At 35.9% G+C, this 24,412-nt stretch overlaps 1 protein-coding gene across 4 annotated transcripts in view; it reads left to right on the forward strand.

Annotated features, from left to right (window-relative positions):
• Positions 1-24,412, forward strand: part of CADM2 (cell adhesion molecule 2) — a 1,273,609-nt gene that overhangs the window by 1,063,940 nt on the left and 185,257 nt on the right. For all 4 annotated transcript variants that reach the window (XM_027551660.1, XM_027551751.1, XM_027551574.1 and 1 more), the window contains exons 3-4: positions 16,770-16,922; positions 19,268-19,405. In XM_027551660.1, the coding sequence (XP_027407461.1) occupies positions 16,770-16,922; positions 19,268-19,405 (291 nt within the window). The remainder of the gene's footprint in view (positions 1-16,769; positions 16,923-19,267; positions 19,406-24,412) is intronic.

The raw sequence follows: 24,412 nt of genomic DNA on the forward strand, positions 1-24,412 counted from the left end.
TAAATTATGATGATTATCTATTACCAGTCATCCTTCATAAAACTACCCATATTTTATATATGTTAAGTGCAATTGTATGGTATTCATTTTAGGATAAGGCTTCTAGTAAAGTCTTCTGAATAAATGAATAAATGGTCTTTATTCAGCAGACTGCAATGTAGTTGAACATATATCAGCATCTGGGCATTTGGTATTAGTAACAAATCACAGTTTATGATTTCAACAATCTCATATAGGCAGATAAAACCACTTTGATGGCAAATAATGAAGATGAACTAAAGAACTTCTTGATGATGTTGAAAGAGGAAAGTGAAGAAGCTGACTTAACACTTAACCTTCAGAAGACTAAGATCATGGCATCTGGTCCCAACACTTCAATACAAATAGATAGGGAAAAAGTGGAAACAGTGACCGATTGGATTTTCTTGGGCTCCAAAATCACTGCAGATTGTGACTTCAGCCACAAAATTAAAAGACACTTGTTCCTTGGAAGAAAAGCTATGACAAACCTAGACAAGTATATTAAAAAGCAGAAACATCACTTTGCCAACAAAGGTCAGTATAGTCAAAGCTATAGTTTTTCCAGTAATCATGTATGGATGTGAGAGTTGGACCATAAAAAAGGCTGAGTGCCAAAGTATTGATGTTTTTGAATCCTGGTGCTGGAAAAGACTCTTGAGGACAACAAGGAAATCAAACCAGGCAATCCTAAAGGATATCAACCCTGAATATTCTTTGGAAGGACTGATACTGAAGCTCCAATACTTTGGCTACAGGATGCAAAGAGTTGACTCACTGGAAAAGACCCTGATGCTGGGAAAGATTGAGGGCAAGAGGAGAAGAGGGTGACAGAGAATGAAATGGTTGGATGGCATCACTGACTCAATGGACTTCAGTTTGAGCAAATTTGGGAGATGGTGAAGGACAGGGAGGCCTGGTGTGCTGCAGTTCTTTGGGTTGCAAAGACTTGGATACAACTTAGCAACTGAACAACAACAGCAACAATGAATCATAGTTGATATATGTTTATAAATTATTTAAATTTTAAGTTGTGAAGAGAATTCTTAAGACAAAATTGGACTTTGGCACTTATTTGCAGAATTTTTTTATTGATATGTTAGTGCTAGTGAGTGTATATTTATTTGACTTTTTTCAAATGCTTCATAAACAAAATGATTTTTTGGCATTCAGTCTGAATTTCATAAAGTGAGTTTCTATTATGTTCTTATGTCATCTGACAGATGGTATATTATGATCTCCTCAACTTATTATTATTATTATTATTTGCAGAGTGATACACTATTATTAATAAGAATGAAATACCTCTAATTTTTATCCAGCAAGATGGTATTGGGGAAAAGGAATCATCTGATATAATACATTTTATATATTGCAGTTTTATATACACACACATATAAACAAATATATTAATTGGGATATAGACACAGATAGAAAGACAGAGGCATTCAACTCATCCAAAATGGATTTTGTCATTTAGGATTTCACCATAACTAGCTAGACATGTCTGTCCACTCTTTCATAATTTTATACTGCTCTCCTCTAAATACTTACTTTTGTATTTATTTAATGAGAGTGCTCGGAGAAGGCAATGGCACCCCACTCCAGTACTCTTGCCTGGAAAATCCCATGGACAGAGGAGCCTGGTAGGCTGCAGTCCATGGGGTCGCAAAGAGTCGGACACGACTGAAGCGACTTAGCAGCAGCAGCAGCAGCAATGAGAGTGCTGACATCTAGGAGAAACAGAAAGCATTTTGAGTGTATGTATACTAATTTTCTAAAGATGGAATTTTGAGAAATATTTGCTTATTTGAGCAGTTCTTTGTTGAATAATTAACTTATAAATGACAATATTTTCAGCATAGAGGTCAGTCTGATCACAAATACATACTGACTAAAAAGTGTAAATCAGTGTGAGATGATTTTAAAATGCAGATTAGTAATTAATTACTAATTTATTAGTAATTAATAAAATTAAGGTATAACTCACTGAAGGCAACTTAATAATCCACTGAAGCTTTTTAATAGATAAAAGCATACATTGAGTATAATATACCATTGAGTTAGTGATTCCTGGTTACTAAAATCAGAACTTATTTGCCATTGAATAAATATATGAATTCAATTTATGATTGAAAGCATTCACTGTTACTCCTAAGCAAATTTCAAAAATAGATTTCCTAAAATCATTATAAGAGATTTCAAAAGTCACTTAGGACATATTCTCATGCAATGAGAGAAAGATATTTAATCATTCCTGGCAGGAGATCCAATAGCCATTAATTAAACAACTTTTTTGACAGAGCTCATATCTCATAAGTTTGCTCAGTACCAATTGTGAAGAACTCAGTAAATAGAAAGACAGTCTCTATATTAAACCCAAATCAACATCTCAGTAGCTTCTAACATTCAGTAATTTGAGCAGCATAAATATGATCTCATATTCAGGTGCCAGTAACCACTTAGTCTATTCAGTGTTTACTTTCTCAGTGAAAATGTTCCCAGAATGAAATATATATATATATATATATATATATATATATGTGTATATTTTAAAAAATACTTAATTATCTGAGCTATATATATATATGCTTTGTAACATGAGCTTCCCTAGTGACACTAGTGGTAAAGAATCCAGTTGCCAAGCAGGACATAAAAGAGATGAGAGTTTGATCCCTGGGTCAGGAAATACCCTGGAGGAGGACATGGCAACTCACTCCAGTATTTTTGCCTAGAAAATCCCTAGGAACAGAGGAGCCTGGCATGCTACAGTCTATGGGGTCTCAAAGAGTTGGTCACAACTGAAGCAACTTAGCATGCATGCAGAATATATATATATAATGTTTATCATATATGGTTTATAGATTTAGAACTACATTTATTCTCTATCAAAATGTACTATAAGGATTGGCCAAGAGATGAAATTAGTACATATTGATAATATATGGGTGAGGTATATGTATCTGTATTTTCTTTTCCAGAAGTTATCTTAGTGAAAGTTTATTTGGAATTTTCAAGTAAAGTGTTCACATTTTAGATGATTCCATCATTGTATAGAGCATTTGTAGAGTTTTTCTTTTAAAATTGAAGTGGAGGTGTATTATTAGTTCATTTAAGAAGATATATAGAATTTTATTTCAAATTGATGTCAGAAATGAAATAAACATTGAATACTTTAATTGCCAAATATATATGTATACATATATGTGCCTAATTAATATACATGTATAATTTATATAAACCATGCTGGATAGTTTTTATTCTAAAAACATAATTTAGTAAATAATACACAATAATTCAACTTCCATTTTCTAAAACCAGGAATATGCTTATCACTTTGAGAGTTAACAGAAAATGACTATAGTGTTACTTCTATTGCTATTTCTCCCTTGCTGAATCTAACTAAGGTAGCATTGAGAAGATGTTCATGAAAAATAAATTCATAATTATTTTTAATAATTTAGTAACTAGGTAGAATTTTTGTACCAAACACACTGAAATTATAACTATTTTAGAGAAAATATATTATCTATTACTTTCTATCACTCCTGGATACACTTTTTTATCAATTTTATCAAGATTTTTATATAGATGCACTAACATATATAGATGTAGTGGTACACATAAGCCTGCAGTATCAAGGCAGAAAGTTTCAACTGCTCACTAGTATCTCTCCTTCCTATACATACAGCCAGACTGCATATACCAGTCTCCCTCGAAGTATGGCTGTAGGCTTGCACATGGAATGGTGTGTGTGTGTGTTATGTGTGCTCCCAGGCCTCTGCCATTAAAATTTTGTACACATGCTTCCCCAGGCTCACTTGCACTCAGAAGATATTCACATTCTCAAGATGGCAATGTTAGCATATGTTACTGATGCTTGTGGAGTGTACATCGTAATCCACCAATGGCCTTGACTAGTCCTTTATTGTTACATGTTAAAGAAATTTCCTATGTTGTAAGCAACTGAAATGCAACATTTAATCCATACTGTAAAATTAGTGGGAATAATGATAGCTAGATGGTTATCTAGAGATATAAAAGGAGACAAAAGTGTATTTGCTTTGGTTTTACAAAGTTCTTCTTGCCATATGACATTGTGAAAGTAGGAATAAGACAAACCTAGTGAAAGTGAAAGTTGCTCAGTCGTGTCCAACTCTTTGTGACCCCATGGACTATACAGTTCATGGAATTCTCCAGGCCAGAATATTGGAGTGGATAGCCTTTCCCTTCTCCAGGGGATCTTCCCAACCTGGAGATCGAACCCAGGTCTCTTGTATTGCAGGCAGATTCTTTTACCAGCTGAGCCACAAGGGAAGCTCAAGACAAGCCTACTTACAATCTTAAAGACATCGAGTAAGTTTTCAGTGTCTGAATCCATAGGTTTAGAAGATTTACAGGCATAGGCCACTATAGAGTTTAGCATGACAATGCAACTGTCTTAGATCATTTTAAATTTCAGTTACTTAAGTCAAGTTATATATTTAGGATGTGGTCTTAGAAAAATGAGTTTTATTTGAATTGTAAAATATCATTTTATTTTTTAAATTTTGATCCCTATTAATGATATTTTGACAATACAAAATGATAAAACTAATCTAAAGATTTAAAAACTAAAAATCAAAAGCTCAAACTCCTTTTAAGTCAAATTTTGCAAAATGAAAATATATCATGTCTATTCACTGGGCTGTGCTCAATTGTGTCCAACTCTTTGCAGCCCCATTGACTGTAGCCAGCAAGTTTCCTCTATCTATGAGATTTTTCAGGCAAGAATACTGCAGGGGATTGTTGTTTCCTTCTCCAGGGGATCTTCTGACCTGGGAATCAAACCCATGTCTCCTGCATTGACAGGTGGATTCTTTACTAATGAGCCATCAGGGAAGCCCAAAGGGTACATATGAGGAATGTACATGAAGTTCAACAATAATCTGAAATGGTATACTGCTGCTGCTAAGTCACTTCAGTCAGGTCCAACTCTGTGTGACCTCATAGACAGCAGCCATTAGGCTCCCCCATCCCTGGGATTCTCCAGGCAAGAACACTGGAGTGGGTTGCCATTTCCTTCTCCAATGCAGGAAAGTGAAAAGTGAAAGTGAAGTTGCTCAGTCCTGTCTGACTCTTCACGACCCCATGGACTGGAACCTACCAGGCTCCTCCATCCATGGGATTTTCCAGGCAAGAGTACTGGAGTGGGGTGCCATTGCCTTCTCCTGAAATGGTATACATCAGCATATAAATAATGGACCATATAATGTTCATTTTTACTCTTTCATTTTGTTCACAGTCGTGTCCAACTCTTTTCAACCTCATGGACTGCAGCACACCTTCACTATCTCCCACAGCTTGCACAAACTCATGTCCATTTAGTCGATGAAGCCATACTGTCTCTTTCTCTGTCATCCCCTTCTCCTCTTGCCTTCAATCTTTCCCAGCATCAGAGTCTTTTCTAATGAGTTGACTCCATATCAGGTGGCCAAAGTATTGTATCTTCAGCTTCATCATCAGTCCTTCCAATGAGTATTCAGGATTGATTTCCTTTAAGGTTGACTGGTTTGATCTCCTTGCAGTCCAAGGGACTCTCAAGAGTCTTCTCCTACACCACTGTTCAAAAGCATCAATTCTTCAGTGCTCAGCCTTCTTTAAGGTCCAACTCTCACATCCATATTCTGCTCTCTCATTAGCTCAACAAATTATTATTAAGCTTCATGCACATTCATCCTTTGTGAATGAAGGAAGGGGTGAATGTGTCTGGAGGTGGACAGCATGAAAAATTTTATCAAGAAAGCAATATGTTAGATAGCTTGAGTTAAAAGTCTGATCTGGAGACTTGCAGAAGGAATATATGCCTTTAGGTAAAGAGGAATGTATTACTCACCATATTTGAACAAAATCTTATGTGTTTCTAAATTGTTAGGCATTTTAAGGAGGGATGGGGAAATGGGCTAGAAAATTAAACATGTTTCTGATATTTAGGGCCTTAAGTTACATGGCAAACAGTTTTAAAGTCATCTTACAAAAGAGAAAACTGGGTAGGGATATAGGAGTATAGCAGATCCCCTGGAGTAGGAAATACTCCAGTATTCTTGCCTGGAAAATCCCATGAATAGAGTAGCCTGGCAGGCTGCAATCCATGGGGTCACAAAGAGTTGGATACGACTGAGTGCACACACACACACAGATGTATTAAGGATGCAGTCTCTTGTTAAGGGCTTTAGGAATTTAATAGAGTGAAAGAATAGAAAGGTTTCCCTCAGGATATGTCATGAGGAGGACACTGAGGAAAAGGGGAAAGCTTTACAAAGACAAGGAAATGGAAAGTAGAAATGCCATGGACTCTATGTTCATTTCTCAAACATGTTAATACATTTTCCATACCCAAGTTTATTAATTTGGGGTACATTTTTGTTAGGTATGGCAATATTTTTGCTTTTTTAATGTTTCATCATAACAGATTACAAATATAGAGAAGAGAGCAATGAATATTTGTTTTTATACATTTGAAGTAAGTAAAGCTGTGGTTTAAAAACTGAAATTCTACCACTTGGAAAACATCTTTCAAATAGTGACAGTTTCCAGATTTATTGCTTGGATTCTGTTCACATTTCTTTTCTAAAACTCCATTTACTATGGTTTCAGTAAAAATCTAGTCCCAGCTGAAACTTGGTATACCAAATATCAGCTCTAGAGCAATGGCTGTTTTTACCAATTTTCCAGGAGATTGATTTAGATTGTTTTATGTTGTATGACTGTAAAAGAACAAAGCAGAAAAGGATTCACTAGCTTGTGATTTATTTCATCTGTACGTTTAACTCCTTTATTTCTGGCAGTCCATAGTACAATTACAAATAACATATACTGAATGTAATCAGTATATGCTTATGCTATTAAGAAATAAAACATTGTGGCTATTAACCAAAAAAAGAAAACTACATAGTAAGAGTAAGATACCTCAATTTCCTTCTTTGTCTTTCCTGTTTACAATTTCTAGAGGCATATTTTGACATCATACATGTCAATACACTAATTTTGAGGTCTGACAAGAGTTAAGCCTTGAATATATGACCCATTTAAAACTTTATTATAGCTTATTTGACTTATTTTTCTTTTCTGATTTATTGATACAGATTTAATATTAAAAAACAAACAAACAAAAAAACCTTCTGGTATACCAAAAGCCTTGGTATTAAGGCTTGGTCACTGAAGCCTTAATTACTCATCCAATTCTTACCCTTGGAGACAGTAGATATTTCATCTGAAAAAAACAGGGTTGGCAGATTGCCCAAGCCAATTTAGCTAGTGATCAGTTCTAGAGAAATCAGTAGGGTCAAAGCCAGTGTAGGCAGTTAGCACAGGTCTAAGTGGATAATGTGCAGAGAGAACAGGCCTGTTGCAGAAGTTGGGACACAAAGGTGAGTGCTGGTCCAGACAACCTTAACACAACAAAATCAGAATCATGAGAAGGACTGTCTTATTAGTCAGCAGACAACAGTGAAGCTTGGTATTGAATCAAAGGCTATACACAGCATTCTTAATATTTCTTTCCCTAAGCAGAACTTGGCTTGCACTGACATATCTAAACTCCCTATAAGAATCAAATGGGGACACCTGGATGGTGAGGACTTGAGCTGAGAACAAGAATGAAGAATGACATTATCAATGGTTCTTGAAATCTCATCACACCAGTGATGTTAAACTTACTCTACAAAATGAAAATTACTGATTGGAAAGTAACATGTTTAAAAATTGTTCTAAGTCTATGCAGTGATTGCTTTGAGTAAAGCCTAGTGTAGGGTGGTATGCTCTTGGAAATATATGCTGGACATTGAGAATTTAAGTAACCAAGTTGACACTTGAAGTGTCTTCATGTGGGACCATGTGTCTCCCAGCTGGACAGGAGGTGGTTGGAAAATATACTGTTTTTAAACTCCTATTTCCCTACCACATCTAGCATGGTGTCTGGCATATCATGGATTCTCAACAAAAACTTGTCAGTTGAATCAAATTTGGTAGCATAAAAGACACATAGAGTGAGACATTTTATGCTTTGTTTCTCTAAATATATGGACAAGTATGTGTGCTCTTTAATACCTATGCTGGGGAATTCTCCTGGATTTTTATGAGATTAATAAACATCATTTTGATGTAGACTTTTTCTGTTAGTACTTTTTCTATAAGATATAGTGAATTATAATAATAAAAATCATTCAATATATAATACTTAATACTTGGAATTTTCTAAAATGATGTTAATATGTATAATTATAAGACATTATTACATACAAAAGACTGATGACCCACATATTTAATTTAATCCAATAAAACTTAATGGGCATCTATATATACCATGCTATGTATAAAAAACTGTAGATAATATAAATATAAATATTTATGAAAATAAATATAAATATAAAGAGATAATCCTGATCTGGTAAAGTTTTAGGTCAGACGGATGAATTAGGAAAAATGCAAACACAATGAAGGCATTATTTGCTGCATTTTAATAGTCTCTTAAAAGTGATTATATAGTAAAATATGCTTTTTATCATTATGTAAGCACCCTAAAGTTTGATATAAATTATTACTCACTGGGAATCAATTTAAAGATATTTCAAAATGTGACCACCTGGCAAGAAGTTATGTGACCATCTTTATAAACATCACCTTTATAAATATCACACTAAAGGAAGGAACACTATTAATACAAGTATACATGAATTTCTATTTGGTTCTTAAATGAATAATGTCAGACAAATTCAATAGTACTAGTGTTATTATGTTGATTTGGTTTAAAACGAATTAATAAACAATTTATTAGCTATGCCAGTAACCTTTGTCAGAAATCAGTATAAAATTTGTCTAAAATTCTTCATGTGATCATCTTAGGAATTTTTGTTTTACTTAGTATGAATCTCAAATATGCATGTATGACTGATGAACCATTTAGAACCAATGGTATATTGGGAAAATAATTTTTATCCTGCATTAAGTCCTATTTAATGATTCTTACTCATTGGTTACTGCTTCTTATTTGCAGCTAAAATAAAATTCTCCAGAGGTCAGGGTTTTGAACTCTTAAGTCAACTCACCATTGGGTGGCAGGCACCTAATGACTTATGAGATGTGACCTCAAAGTAGCTGCTTGGCTCACTGGCTCATTTTAATCTCTATGGTGTGTGAGCAACTACCTTTCTTTTATTCTACACACTCATTTGTTCTCTTAATTGTTCCTAAGGTAATGTTTAACTATTTTTTTCAATGAAATATTTGAGCTTTTATTGTTTAAAAAAGATATTTGGATAACCATGAACATTCTCTGTTCCCAAACTTCTATTTTTTTAAAGATTTAATTCACTTCAACCAACAATATTATATTACAATTCTTTATTCAGGTTCAGTATCAATGTATGGAATTTACTATGGAGAAAGTGGGGATTATTTCTAGGTATCTACTACCTTTTGTGTGCATTTGGAAACCATAAGGTAACATGACAATAACTTCATGGATCACTCATTTAGTACTTCAAATAATTGTTCAATGAATGACACTTTGTTAAAAAAAAATGTGAAGCATGATTCTAGATCTTTTATGCTAAACAGTGTCTAAACATGACATCCTTTTTCTTCTTTTTTGGGGCTTTTCTCCCTTAATGGATCCCATGGAGATTTATCGAAAAGGACTTCTTAATTCATTTCTTTTTTCAGTCTGCTGTTATCATAAACAGACAGTTTGGCTCTCAACTTCAATTCAATACTCATTCACTGAAAACCTCCCGCGCAGATAGTAATGGTGCAGAGTGCTGAGATGAGCAAGACAAGGATCCTTCTCACAGGGAATCCTTTGAGTTATATGACATCCCTCTTTGGACTTTAAAAGGTTTCCCTTTATTCTTTCATACTTAAAGTGCTGTGATAAAGTGAACTGCAGATGGCATCCTATTTACAAAATTGAAAAGATAAACGCTGTGGATGTAGGATTTGTTTAAAATGTGCAGTCCAATGAAAATCTCAGGAAGCTCTTTGTGTTTTTGACAAATGAATTATCAAGGATATTTACATGATAATAAAATATCTTTACTAATTGTGTCACTTTCTTCCTCTTTGAGAATATGTTTTCAGGTTTTGAATATATATTCATATATTCATTTCTCTAAGACATATCCCTTATATTTTTCACTCGATTATTATTATCTCCACTTAACACTCAGCAAACTGAGGTGCACAACAAGTGAATCACATAAATTCATACAGTAACCCCAAAAAGCTTACAATATAGGTATTTACAATATAGGTATTTACAATATAGGTGTTACAATATAGGTATTCTACTTTTCAGAGCCTAAATTTTAGTCAAGACTGATAGCAATTATAAAGCAACTCAAAACATTATAGGATTTGGTAATCTCAACCAGTTGAGACATTTCAGACAAAATATTTGGTTTCTCATCAGGATTCCAAATACAAAATATTTTAGTATATCATGCAGATTTGTTTTAAAGTACTTTGTATGTAACATGATATTAAAGTTCTCATCATAATCCAAAGATAGAAATGAATCAGGAATTATTATCCACAGGAAACCTAACCTTATATAACTGCCTAAAGCAGATCTTTTGATACCAAAACCTGTGCTTTTAGCCTTACTCCACACAAATAATTTAAATATGAACATTTAATATCTGTATGTATCGGGTTGTATATGTAATTATACTACATGTATATGTAATAATATTGGAGAAGGAAATGGCAGCCCACTCTAGTATTCTTGCCTGGAAAATTCCATGGATGGAGGAGCCTGGTAGGCTGCAGTCCATGGGGTTGCTAAGAGTCGGATATGACTGAGCGACTTCACTTTCACTTTCCTGCATTGGAGAAGGAAATGGCAACCCACTCCAGTGTTCTTGCCTGGAGAATCCCAGGGATGGGGGAGCCTGGTGGGCTGCCATCTGTGGGGTTGCACAGAGTTGGACATGACTGAAGTGACTTAACATATGTAATATATCAGCTTGACTTTGATAGTACTATGTAGTTATATAGCTTATATATGCATATATATTATTCAGTTTTATTACATATGTTGGTTAATGTATGCATCACCAGGTCAAGATGCAAAACACTTCTATCACCACAATGATCCCCTGTGCTCTGGTTTTATAACCACATTCATGTCCCTTCCACTTTCCTCCACCTCTTACTAACCTTAACCCTTGGTAAGAATTAATCTTTTCTCCAGCTCTATAATTTTAGTTATTTCAAGACACTATATAAATAGACTTAATCTTTATTTATATAGTTTTTGAATATATCACTTTGTCTATTTTCTTAGTAGTTGCTCCAGATATTGAAATCCTATACACATATGACTTATCACAGTCTACCAGTTTTACCACTTCTAATAAAGTATGAAAAAATTACTTCTTTAGATCCCTTTGCCCTACCATTTTTTATTTCCTTTGACTAATCCATCTTTGTATGTTGAACACTGCATCAGTTGATGGTATAATTTTTGCTTACCTATCATATAATTAGGGAAACACAGAAGAGTCGTCTACATTGTATTTCCCCCCCCTTTTTTTTTCTGTCACTCGTTCTTTCTTCTTAATGCTTCAAATTTTTATCTTTTCTGTTTGAAGAACTTTAACTTTTCTTTAAGACAGATCTGCTAGAGGAACATGTTTTTTAGTTTTCCTTCTTCCAAAAATACATTTATTTCCCCCCTGGTTCCTGAATGGTGGTTTCACTGGATAAGAATTTACTATCGATATTTTCTTTCAGCACTTGAAAAATGTGCCACTGCCTCCGACCTCTATAATTTCAAGTGAGAAATAGTAACATAATGTCATTTGAGTTGGTTCTTATAGGTAATATGTCTTTCTCTGTGTCTACTCGTAAGGTTTTATTCATTTTCTTTGGATTTCAGAATTTTAATTTAGCTATATCTTGATATGGACTTTTGGTTTATCTTATTTGAATTTACTCTTCCTTTTGATTTTTTTTCCTTTGCCTACGTTGTGAAGTTTTTGACCATTATTTCTTAAATTATTTCAGCCCCACTGTTTCTCATCTTTTGCAACTCATATGGTAACACTGTTGGATACTGTGTCATTTTTCCCTCAGGTTTCTAAGATTTGGGGGTTTTTTTGTTTGTTTTCCAATCAGTTTTCTCTCTCTTGTTTGGATCAGGTGAATGATATTTCTCTGTCCTTAAGTTCACTGATTATATTCTCTGTTGTCATAATTGTACTATTAATCCAAGCCAGTGAGTTTTTATATTGATTATTGTATTTTTGACTTCTATAATTTCCTTTTAGCTCTTTTTAAAATACTTCTTTACTTTGCTGAGATTTTCTATTTTGTGTTATTACAAGGTAATTAGCAATTGCCTGTTAGAATAAATTTACTATGACTTCTTTAAATTCTTTTTGTCAGATAATTTTAACATCCATTTCAACTCAGTGTTAGCATCTGTTGCTTATTTGTTCTCATTAAAGATTTGATTTTCCTAGTATTTGGTGTGACTGGTAATTTTTTTTTTTTTTAATCAGCTCCTGGACAGTTGGCTATTATGTTAGGAGAATCTGGATACTATTTACATCTTCTGTTCTATATAGATTCATCACACAGATCCTAGCTTACATTTGTGGGCTATGGTACCACTGACAATTTAGTTTTCAGAGATTTTGTGGTGCTATTTGGTCAGTTTGAGCTGACCTGGGAGTTGTTTTCCCTGGTAGTTGTACCAGTCTTATCAAAGATCACTTCAAGGGGTGGGTAATTGCTTTAGAATTGTTATAGAATTATCCACTGCCTGTGATGTCCAACTGACTGCTGTCTCTCAATAGGAAAGGGAAGGGCTTCCCTGATGGCCAGCCAAGGGAGAAAGAGATGGCTTTCCATGGGAGCAGTACTTCCGCTTGATTCCCCTTGGAGGTGGCCTCATCTCTCCCAAAGTTCTTGGTGGGAATCCCATTTGATCTGCGATAAAAGCGAGTCCACCTAGGCCACCTTTTGTTGCTAGATTTCCATTAGCAGAAGCCGAGTCTCAATTGCCTTTTACGGTTGGTTGAAGAGGCCCTGTATGTATTGTTCCTTGGGTCCTAGTTATATATATTATAGGGGACTGGAATGCAAAAGTAGGAAGTCAAGAAACATCTGGAGTAACAGGCAAATTTGGCCTTGGAGTATGGAATGAAGCAGGGCAAAGGCTAATAGTTTTGCCAAGAGAACGCACTGGTCATAGCAAACAGCCTCTTCCAACAACATAGGAGAGGACTCTACACATGGATATCACCAGATGGTCAACACTGAAATCAGACTGATTATATTCTTTGCAGCAGAAGATGTAAAAGCTCTATACAGTCAGCAAAAAAAGACCAGGAGCTGACTGTGGCACAGATCATGAACTCCTTATTGTCAAATTCAGACTTAAATTGAAGAAAGTGAGGTAACCACTAGACCATTCAGTTATGACCTAAATCAAATCCCTTATGATTATACAGTGGAAGTGAGAAATAGATTTAAGAGACTAGATCTGATAGACACAGTGCCTGATGAACGATTGGATGGAGGTTCGTGACATTGTACAGGAAACAGGGATCAAGACCACCCCCAAGAAAAAGAAATGCAAAAAAGCAAAATGGCACTCTGAGGAAGCCTTACAAATAGCTGTGAAAAGAAGGGAAGTGAAAAGCAAAGGCAAAAAGGAAAGATATACCCATTAGAATGCAGAGTTCCAAAGAATAGAAAGGATAGATAAGAAAACCTTCCTCAGCGATCAATGCAAATAAAAAGAGGAAAACAATAGAATGGGAAAGACTAGAGATATTGTTAAGAAAATTAGAGATACCAAGGGAACATTTCATGCAAAGATGGGCTCAATAAAGGACAGAAATTTTATGGACCTAACAGAAGCAGAAGACGTTAAGAAGAGGTGACAAGAATACACAGAACTGTACAAAAAAGATCTTCACCACTTAGATAATTACAATGGTGTAATCACTGACCTAGAGCCAGACATCCTGGAATGTGAAGTCAAGTGGGCCTTAGGAAGCAACACTATGAGCAAAGCTGTGGAGGTGATAGAATTCTAGTTGAACTATTTCAAATCCTGAAATATGATGCTGTGAAAGTGCTGCACTCAATATGTCAGCAAATTTGGAAAACTTAGCAGTGGCCACAGGACTGGAAAAGATCAGTTTTCATTACAATCCCAAAGAAAGGCAAAGCCAAAGAATGCTCAAACTACTGCACAATTGCACTCATCTCACACGCTAGTAAAGTAATGCTCAAAATTCTCCAAGCCAGGCTTCAGCAATATGTGAACTGTGAACTTCCAGATGTTCAAGCAGCTTTTAGAAAAGGCAGAGGAACCAGAGATCAAATTGGCAACATCTGCTGAATCATTGAAAAAGCAAGAGAGTTCCAGAAAAACATCTATTTCTGCTTTACTGACTTTGCCAAAGCCTTTGACTATGTGGATCACAATAAACTGTGGGAAATTCTGAAAGAGTTGGGAATACCAGACCACCTGACCGGCCTTTTGAGAAACCTGTATGCAGGTCAGGAAGCAACAGTTAGAACTGGACATGGGACAACAGACTGGTTCCAAATAGGAAAACAAGTACGTCAAGGCTATATATTGTTACTCTGCTTATTTAACCTATATGCAGAGTACATCATGAGAAATGCTGGGCTGGAAGAAGAACAAGCTGGAATCCAGATTGCCAGGAGAAATATCAGTAACCTCAGATATGCAGATGACACCACCCTTATGGCAGAAAGCAAAGAAGAACTAAGGCACCTCTTGATGAAAGTGAAGGAGGAGAGGGGAAAAAGTTGGCTTAAAGCTCAACATTCAGAAAATTAAGATCATGGCATCCGGTCCCATCATTCCATGGTAAATAGATAGGGAAACAGTGGCTGACTTTATTTTTCTGGGCTTCAAAATCACTGCAAATGGTGATTGCAGACATGAAATTAAACGTAGCTTACTCCTTGGAAGGAAAGTTATGACCAAGCTAGACAGCATATTAAAAAGCAGAGATTACTTTTCCGACAAATGTCCGTCTAGTCAAGGCTATGGTTTTCCCATATGGATGTAAGAGTTGGACTATAAAGAAAGCTGAGCCCTGAAGAATTGATGCTTTTGAACTGTGGTTTGGAGAAGACTCTTTAGAGTCCCTTGGACTGCAAGGAGACCCAACCAGTCCATCCTAAAGGAGATTAGTCCTGTCCACTGGAAGGACTGATGTTGAAGCTGAAACTCCAAAACTTTGGCCATATGATGCAAAAAGATGACTCATTTGAAAAGACCCACATGATGCTGGGAAAGATTGAGGGCAAGAAGAGAAGGGGAGGACAGAGGATGAGATGATTGGATGGCATCACTGTCTCAATGGACATGAGTTTGGGTGGACTCTGGGAGTTGGCGATGGACAGGGAGGCCTGGCGTGCTGCAGTTCATGGGGTCTCAAAGAGTCGAACATGACTGAGCAACTGAACTGAACTGAACTGGGTCCTAGTATTCCTAACCAGTCCTGTTTCCTCTTCCTACTTTTCAAATTATTCCCTTAGTCACCTCTTGCTTAGTTACTGATTTTATAGCTGTACTTAGTGGAGAATATAATAAAATTTAAACTTTTTAATGATTTTCCTAGAATGATTTAAAAGGAGCATAAATCCGCAAGTTGCTAAGAGATCTTCTGTGAAAACAAGTGTTCTGTATAAGAAAAGGTGATTTGAACCAAAGAATATTTTAAACCCTGGTGGCTCAGACAGTAAAGAGTCTGCCTGCAATGTGGGAGACCCATGTTTGATCCCTGGCTTGGGAAGATCCCCTGGAGAGGGGAATGGCAACTTACTCCAGTATTCTTGCCTGGAAAATCCCAGGGATGTAGGAGTCTGATGGGTTTCAGTCCATGGGTCACAAAAAGTCAGACACAACTTAACAATGAAACAACAACAACAACCCTCTGGGTCCTTTTCAGCTGAAAGTACACTCTGGATTAAAAAAATAGTTTGGTGTCTCTGCTGCAGAGAAACTTTCAATATGCTCAGGTTCATTGTTGGTTTCCTAGAAGGAAATGAGCAGTCATAGTTTTCCCAATTTTGTCTGTGCATAGAAGTTAATGATTTTGTTTATAGCTTTTCTTAGTACTGGCAACTCATGAAAGACTTTGTGAAGGAAAGCCATTTTTATCACCATCAGTATGTACCTCATCCAAAGCATCATATATACTAGATCCAATCACTTAATTAAAAAGTTTTTTCTGAGAACATTAAGGAATACAATTCTACTTTGATTTAAAAAATCTGATTAAAAATTCAATATATGTAAACATTAGTTTAAAGTGTTTCAGGAAACAATATTTCGACATACTCATGGCCAGGAAGTCTTCCCTGATAGCTCAGTTGGTAAAGAATCTGCCTGCAATGCAGGAGACCCCTGTTTGATTGCTGGGTAAGGAAGATCCGCTAGAGAAGGGATAGGCTACCCACTCCAGTATATTCTTGGGCTTCCCTTGTGGATCAGCTGGTAAGGAATCTGCGTGCAGTGTGGGGGACCTGGGTTCAAGCCCTGGGTTGGGAAGATCCCCTGGAGAAGGGAAAGGCTATCCTCTCCAGGATTCTGGCCTGGCGAATCCCATGTACTGTATAGTCCATGTTTGTTATGTTGTGCTAAAAATACATGGTCTTACAGTACTGACTTTGTCTACTGTTGTAATTCACATTTTCAATATTTTCTTTTTTTCCAGCCTTAAGAGACAATAGAATCGAGCTGGTTCGGGCTTCCTGGCATGAACTGAGTATCAGCGTCAGTGATGTCTCTCTGTCTGATGAAGGACAGTACACCTGTTCTTTATTTACAATGCCTGTCAAAACGTCCAAGGCCTATCTCACTGTCCTGGGTAAGTGCAAGGGACTAACACTGTGTGATCACAAGCCAGAAAGATGTGTACAGATATAGCAACATGATTCAATAACAAATCTACACTTTGACGATTATCAAAAGGCTTTTTAAAAAATCACAGTCATTTTCCCCCTTTTGCAAATAGGTACAAAGAGGTGTAAAGGTCTGTATGACTTCCTAAGAGCACGCAGCCATTTTGTTTCTTAGCCAGGGATAGATAACAGGTTTTTTGATTTTTCAGCTAAGTTCCTTTGTGTCAAATCAGCTCTTTAGTGTATGTATGGTGATCCTTTTATAAAGCGATAGAATAATGAGCATAATGAAATCAATGTGTCTTTGTGTACCCCTCCATCTTATCATCAGTCACCTGATGGGCTCCTCCTAATATTTTTTGACTTCCAAATATGACCCTTGGTGTATCTAAGTGCATTTAAATGACCCTGACATTTCTACTTGAATTCTTGCTTTTTAACTTTGTACTTTTCCGGATTGCTAAATGAAATGAAATTAAGTTGCTTGTGTACGCGGTTTGCAACTTCTGTGTTTTTATCCTCTAAGTATTGGGCCATTTTTCTAAAGGTTATGGTGACATCAGAAAGCAATATATTCATAGCGTTTCTGGGGAAATAAAGTTACAGCTCAGAGCTCTGTGATTCCACAGACGTCAGTGGCCCAATCAGCTAAAATTGCTGCAGTTCTTTGAAACACACCTGTGTACTGAACAAGTTAGATGAATTTAAAGATTGATTTTTTTTTTTTCGCCTCAGCTTGCCATCCTTTTTTTGATAGATAAAGGCATAACACTGTATTTAAAGTAACTAATACATGCTGGGTTTTTTTTGTTGTTGTTGAGAATATGAAAGTTAATCCAGCTAGTGAATTTGTTTTATGCATAGGATATGAAATATGCTTCTTTGCAAGTACCACTGGGATGACTGTATAAAAATCTTCACAAGTTTGCCACTAAGGACAAAATATACCCACTAAATGGAGTATTTCAGGATAGCAGATGCTTAAGGTTAATGCATTGTTCTGTAGAGAGCCAACTTGAGACCCCAAGAAATAGGCAATTGCCTACTTTCAGTTTATTAAATGGTGATGTAACATAATTTTTTTTAAAGCAGTATGAAGGTGAACAGAAAAAATAAATAAATAAATAAAGCTAGCCAGCTAATGAAATAGGTCGATTTGTCATTTATCTTTATTGTTCTTGTTTTTCTTTTAGTTTGCATTTCTTTTTATGGTGACTTCCAACATTCCTACATTTTATTCTTTTCAAACTGAATTAAGTAGTACAATAAAGAAGCTTTCAGCCTGCTTTTATTATTGAACACTTTTAGAAGAAATTTTAATAAATCTCTATCATGACAGCAGAATATTATTGTCTCCAAAATGTGTAATGTTCTATTATTTAAGTCATCCATGTCTATCTCTGCATATTAGCCATCTGTTTATTCACTGGATGATTTGGACTAGAAAAGGTAATAAGTGGCTAGCATTAACTAGCATTAAAAATAATACATATCATGTTCCACAAAACTATAACTGTATTTCTAATACGAATGATATCAAGAGACATTCTTTCCCTCAGAACAATCAGAAATATAAGTGTAGTTGCAATTATTGATGAATCCCTTATTACAAAATGTATTTTCTAGAAAAATGTACACAGAGGCAAACAATATCTTTTAAGCTCTAAGAATTATGAAATCAGGAATGAAAGGTGCTATTTTGGTTAAATCACAGTTTCCTAAAGAATGAAGAAATACGGTTTGCAGATTTTCTTTTTTTTTTTTCCTGATGCAAGAAATCTCCCTTCTTAAATACACACAGTGGTAAATCTTAGGATACATTGAATATTTGTTTTTAAGATTTACAATGAGTATTTTTGCTGGTAAATTTTGATAAAAAAAAAACTACTTGGAATTAAGTGCATTTTAAATGCTTTCTGGATAATATACACACATATGCATATTTATACAGACACACACATAGTATGTATGTATGTATATATGTTCTTGTTGTTGTTGAGTCACTAAGTCGTGTCTGACTCTTCTATGGACTGTAGCCTACCAGGCTCCTCCTTCATGGGATTCTCCAGGTAACAGTGTTGGAGTGGGTTGAAATTTCTTTCTCCAGTATGTGTGTGTGTGTGTGTGTGTGTGTGTGTGTGTGTATTTAAGTAACTTATTATATAGCAGTTTTTTATTATGTTTTATTTTATTTTTCTTGACTGAAATTATTGTTGAACACCCAGTTTACCTTGTTTGCAAAAGTAATAGTCATGAGAACAAATCAACATTGGAGATCAATGTTCATTTCATCCGTTTGCCTAAATTTCAGGTGTTCCTGAGAAACCTCAAATTAGTGGATTTTCATCCCCAGTTATGGAAGGAGACTTGATGCAGCTGACTTGTAAAACATCTGGTAGTAAACCTGCAGCTGATATAAGATGGTTCAAAAACGACAAAGAGATTAAAGGTAAGGGTTGGGGGAAAGTCTCCTAGTCCATATTAATGTGTTGAAACTAGCATGAAGTGTTAGATCCACAGAGTTTTACATTTCCTTTTTCAAACGTAGTCAGTTTCTGATTAAGTGTAATTTGAACCAGATTTACCTTACATTGGGTAATTTTACAAGGTATGTGGATACCATTTCTGTGTGCTCCATTTTCCTCTTGCGTAAAACAGTTTTAAAATGATATATATCTAGTGGGAAAGTTGGAGAAAGAAATGAGTTAATATACAAAAGCCACATAGGTTTGTGCTTGACAATAGTAAGGGCTAAGTATTTGTTGGATGTGGCCATTTTACAACTCATCTATAGTATTTAGATTATAGACAGAGAAATTCCATGAATTATTTCTTCAACTTGTTGGTTCTGAAAATACAAATTTCTGAGGATAAAACTAGCTAAACATTAATAAATTTGTTTTTCAGTAGTTCTCACAGAGGGCAAAAAACGTACTTGTCTCAGTAAAAATGCATAGATATGTAAATATTAACCATAGTTCTGCTCCTTCATACCCTTAAATTACACACGCACACACATACACACACTCTTTTAAGGTGGAATAAGTTTATAGAGAAGATGGCTATTAAGGTTAGTAGTAATTTTTCTTTTTTACCCCACATGCAGATATCTTGGACCTGAAATCATATGTCTGTTAAAACCCAAGTATCAGTTCAGTTCAGTCACTCGGTCGTTTCTGACTCTGTTACCCTATGGACGCCAGGCTTCCCTGTCCACCACCAACTCATGGAGCTTCTTTTTAAATCCAAGTATAAAAGTCATCTGGGCTTCCCTGATAGCTCAGTTGGTAAAGAATCCAATGCAGGAGACCTGGGTTTGATCCCTGGGTTGGGAAGATACCCTGGGAAAGGGAAAGGCTACCCTCTCCAGTATTCTGGCTTGAGAATTCCATGAACTGTATAGTCCACGGGGTCACAAACAGTTGGACATGACTGAGTGGCTTTCACTGTAATAAAATCATCTATTATGCTTGTTGAAAATGTTTCCTATTTATATAGCAAAATGTATTATTCTCAGGGTAACCTTCTCAGTTCAGTTCAGCCTCAGTCGTGAGGGAATCTTTGTGACTCCATGGATTGTAGCACACCAGACTTCCCTGTCAACCAACTCCCAAACTCATGTCCATTGCATCAGTGATGTCATCTAACCAGCTTATGCTCTGTAGTCCCCTTCTCCTCCTGCCTTCAATCTTTCCCAGTATCAGGGTCTTTTCCAGTGAGTCAGTTCTTCGTATCAGGTGGCCAAAATATTGGAGCTTCAGCTTCAGCATCAGTCCTTTCAATGAATATTCAGGACTGATTTCCTTTAGGATGGATTGGTTTGATCCCCTTATAGTCCAAGAGACTCTCAAAAGTCTTCTCCAACACCACAGTTCCTTCTAGGAGATAGGTTTATACAAACCATTCTGATTATTTTAACTTGCAATTCATGTATATTACTTGGACAGGGAGGTCTAACAGATAGAATTGTCTATAGTATTAGGTTGGCCTAAAAGCTTAGTCAGGTTTTTCCATAATTCTTGCCTCTTTTCTATTTTAGTTACTCTTTCTCTCTGTATATATATTTTCCCAAAACAAGGAGCTATCTCTAATTTATCCATAATCACTGTCTTGGCTTTAAAAATTTTAGTAAATACATTTTATTGGACTAAATTTAGAGAAATACAAGCACCCAATTCACAAGTCAGATACATCACTTTGCTAAATTAAACTTGCTCTTATAGTCTGCCAGGGCTCAGTACCATTCATTCTAATTCTACCCTTAGGGTTTATTTGTTTAGGTATGTGTGTTAAATGTCTGGTCTTGATTAAAGCTTTTCTAAATGAACCCTCTATACTGCTTCCAGAGTTATCTTAGTATGACAAGGCTGTAATCCAGCCACTTTTTCTGCATAAGCATTTCTTACTGAAAACCCTAACCTGGAGGATACGTTTAAAATCCGATTGCTTTGGCCTATAAGAAAGCTCCAGGCAGTGAATTCTTACAAATCAGATATTTTTCTATGTGATAGACTCAGTTTATGCTAGAATGTTCTTCTTAAATACTTTCCTTTAGTTAAATTATTACCAACACGCATCCTTTTCTGAATTCTGACATTAAATTAGTTAGTGAATTAGTCAGCTTCTCCTAATTTCTTACCATTTTATTTGTGTTTTAGATAAATATATCCTCAGGGAAATCAGAGACTAACATACTAATCATTAATATTGATTGATTGCTTTTAACATTGTAGCCTTATGAGAAATGCATGGTATTTTCATAAAAATATTTTTATAAAATATCTTAATTTTTGACAAATTTGGCATCTGCTCTGAATACTGGATTTGCTCATAGACTAAGTAGAGAGAGGACTTTTGTTTATATATAAAAACATGAAATTTTGATCTTATAAGCACCATAGTCCAAAATCATCTGAATCAAGACTAGAGTGAAAATCAAGACAAGACAGTATAACAGAATCAGCATATGGCTCTAAGCTTGGTTCAGAAGTACTGAAGCTTTCTTTTTCCCATTCTCACCAGTGCATGGCCATTAATAGAGCATTTGTTGTTCCTATACTTGCATTTGTTTATATAGCTTTTTATTTGTTTATGACTCTGCTTTTGCATGCTTAGTTTGTCTACACAATGATACAGTGAACTTCCTGAGTCCTCTAAGCTGTTTTCATAGGAGTACATGCAAATTATGCTGTATGCAGTACTTGATACAGAATGCACATTCATTACTATTGCTCGCTTTCTACCTGGGAAATGAAAATATACTCTAAAATCCGTCAGCAGACGTGTCTCCCTAAAAGGAGTGTTCCATCCTTATCTTGCATTCTTGTCTTTTCAGAAATCAGAATTTGACTTCCTATTACCATATAGCAATTTTTACTACAATATCACTTGAGACATTTTATAAAGATACTCCCTAATGTAAAGAATGGGAATAGAGAGGCTAATCAAACCTGCTCCTGCTGCTGCTAAGTCGCTTCAGTCGTGTCCGACTCTGTGCGACCCCATAGACGGCAGCACGCCAGCCTCCCCTGTCCCTGGGATTCTCCAGGCAAGAACACTGGAGTGGGTTGCCATTTGCTTCTCCAATGCATGAAAGTGAAAAGTGAAAGTGAAGTCGCTCAGTCGTGTCCAACTCTTAGCGACCCCATGGACTGCAGCCTACCAGGCTCCTCCGTCCATGGGATTTTCCAGGCAAGAGTACTGGAGAGGGGTGCCATTGCCTTCTCCGAATCAAACCTAGCTAAATTCAATCCAATAAGAAATTGTTAAAATATCTCCCAAATAGAATTATGGCACATGAGTAAATATCCAACTAAGGAAAGCAAGAACTTTGACCTGGAGATGTTTAAGATGCCTTTGGTATGATAAAACCAGATATGAGGAATATTTTCCTATAAACAGGAATGTGTAATATCATGTACAATAAATCTCAAAGTAGCTATATTGTTGGGGGAAAGGATTATTTTCCATGTTTTAACTAAACATTGACCAGTTCAACATATTGACACTGTGTTAAATTTCAAATTCTATTTAATAGAGTTGTGAGCATTAAAAGTGACTTCTGATTTCAGGAGGAGTCATTTTTCTATACATTGTTTTGCCATTAGTCTCTATCATATGAATTCAATTACCAAGTTTCTAGAGGAAAGTTGTTTCACACTCTTAGCTGATCACATTTTCTTGGCCAGGGTATTTCCATATTAGATTATAGAGCTGTGGTCCTCAAACTTTAGCAGGTACCATCATTACCTCCAGGGCCTGTTAAATCTCAGGTTACAGGGGTCTGACCCCAGTTTTTCTGATTGAGTAGGTCTGGGTTGGAAACTAAGAATGTATATGTTAAGCAATGTGTTGAATTTGTGAGTGGTGATGACGCTCCTGTTTTGGGGCCACATTGCTATAAAGAACATAATGTTGAGAAGTATCAGTAACATAGAAGTCTTGCCTCTGTCTTTGAACTTTAGTTTCTCAGCCAGTACATGAGGATTATAAAACTTGCCTCAAAGTGCTATTGTAGGGATTCTATACAAACCAACTTGTATGACAAAACTTGACACTGTATTAAAAACCAGAGACATCACTTTGCCAACAAAGCTCCATATAGTCAAAGCTATGGTTTTTCCAGTAGTCATGTATGGATTTGCACATTGGACCATAAAGGAGGCTGAGTGCCAAAGAATTGATGCTTTCAAACTATGCTGCTGGAGAAGACTCTTGAGAGAAGGGACGCTCCCTCTCCAAGGGAGGACAGCAAGGAGATCAAACCAGGCAGTACTAAAGGAAATTAACTCTGAATATTCATTGGAAGGACTAATGTTGAAGCTGAAGCTTTAATACTTTGGCCATCTGATGCAAAGGGCCAACTCATTGGAAAAGACCCTGATGTTGGGAAAGACTAAGGGCAGGAGAACAAGGGGGAAATAGAGGATAAGAAGGTTGGATGGCATCACCAACTCAATGGGCATGAGTCTAAGAAAACTCTGGGAGATAGTGAAGGCACAGAGAGATCTGGCATGCTGCAGTCCAGGGGGTCACAGAAAGTTAGACATGACTTAACGACTGAAGAACAATGATATGTATAAAGTATTTTCATAGTATAAGGAATCACTGCATATAGTTTAGATATTATTGCTATCATTCTTATTACTACCTGAGCAAACCATGATTGATGAGCTGTAACAATCCCTGAATTAGTCCTAGAAATATAACCAAAACAGAATTACTCCTTTAAGGTATTCATTTCGGGGGGATGGACATGTAAACATAAAATCTAACAAGTATAGTAATAAAATTATGAACTGGCTAGTTTTTATACAAAACAAGAAGCAGAATCAAGCCCTACTTTGTGGTAGAGGTAAAGACAAGTGTTTATTGATGCATATTGGTACTCAGTAAATGTTTGTTAAATAAATGAGTGGATCTTAAGGGATGAATGGAATTCACCATACGGTTTGTG

The sequence above is a fragment of the Bos indicus x Bos taurus genome, chromosome 1 (assembly GCF_003369695.1).
Source record: "Bos indicus x Bos taurus breed Angus x Brahman F1 hybrid chromosome 1, Bos_hybrid_MaternalHap_v2.0, whole genome shotgun sequence".
Lineage (NCBI taxonomy): Eukaryota > Metazoa > Chordata > Mammalia > Artiodactyla > Bovidae > Bos > Bos indicus x Bos taurus.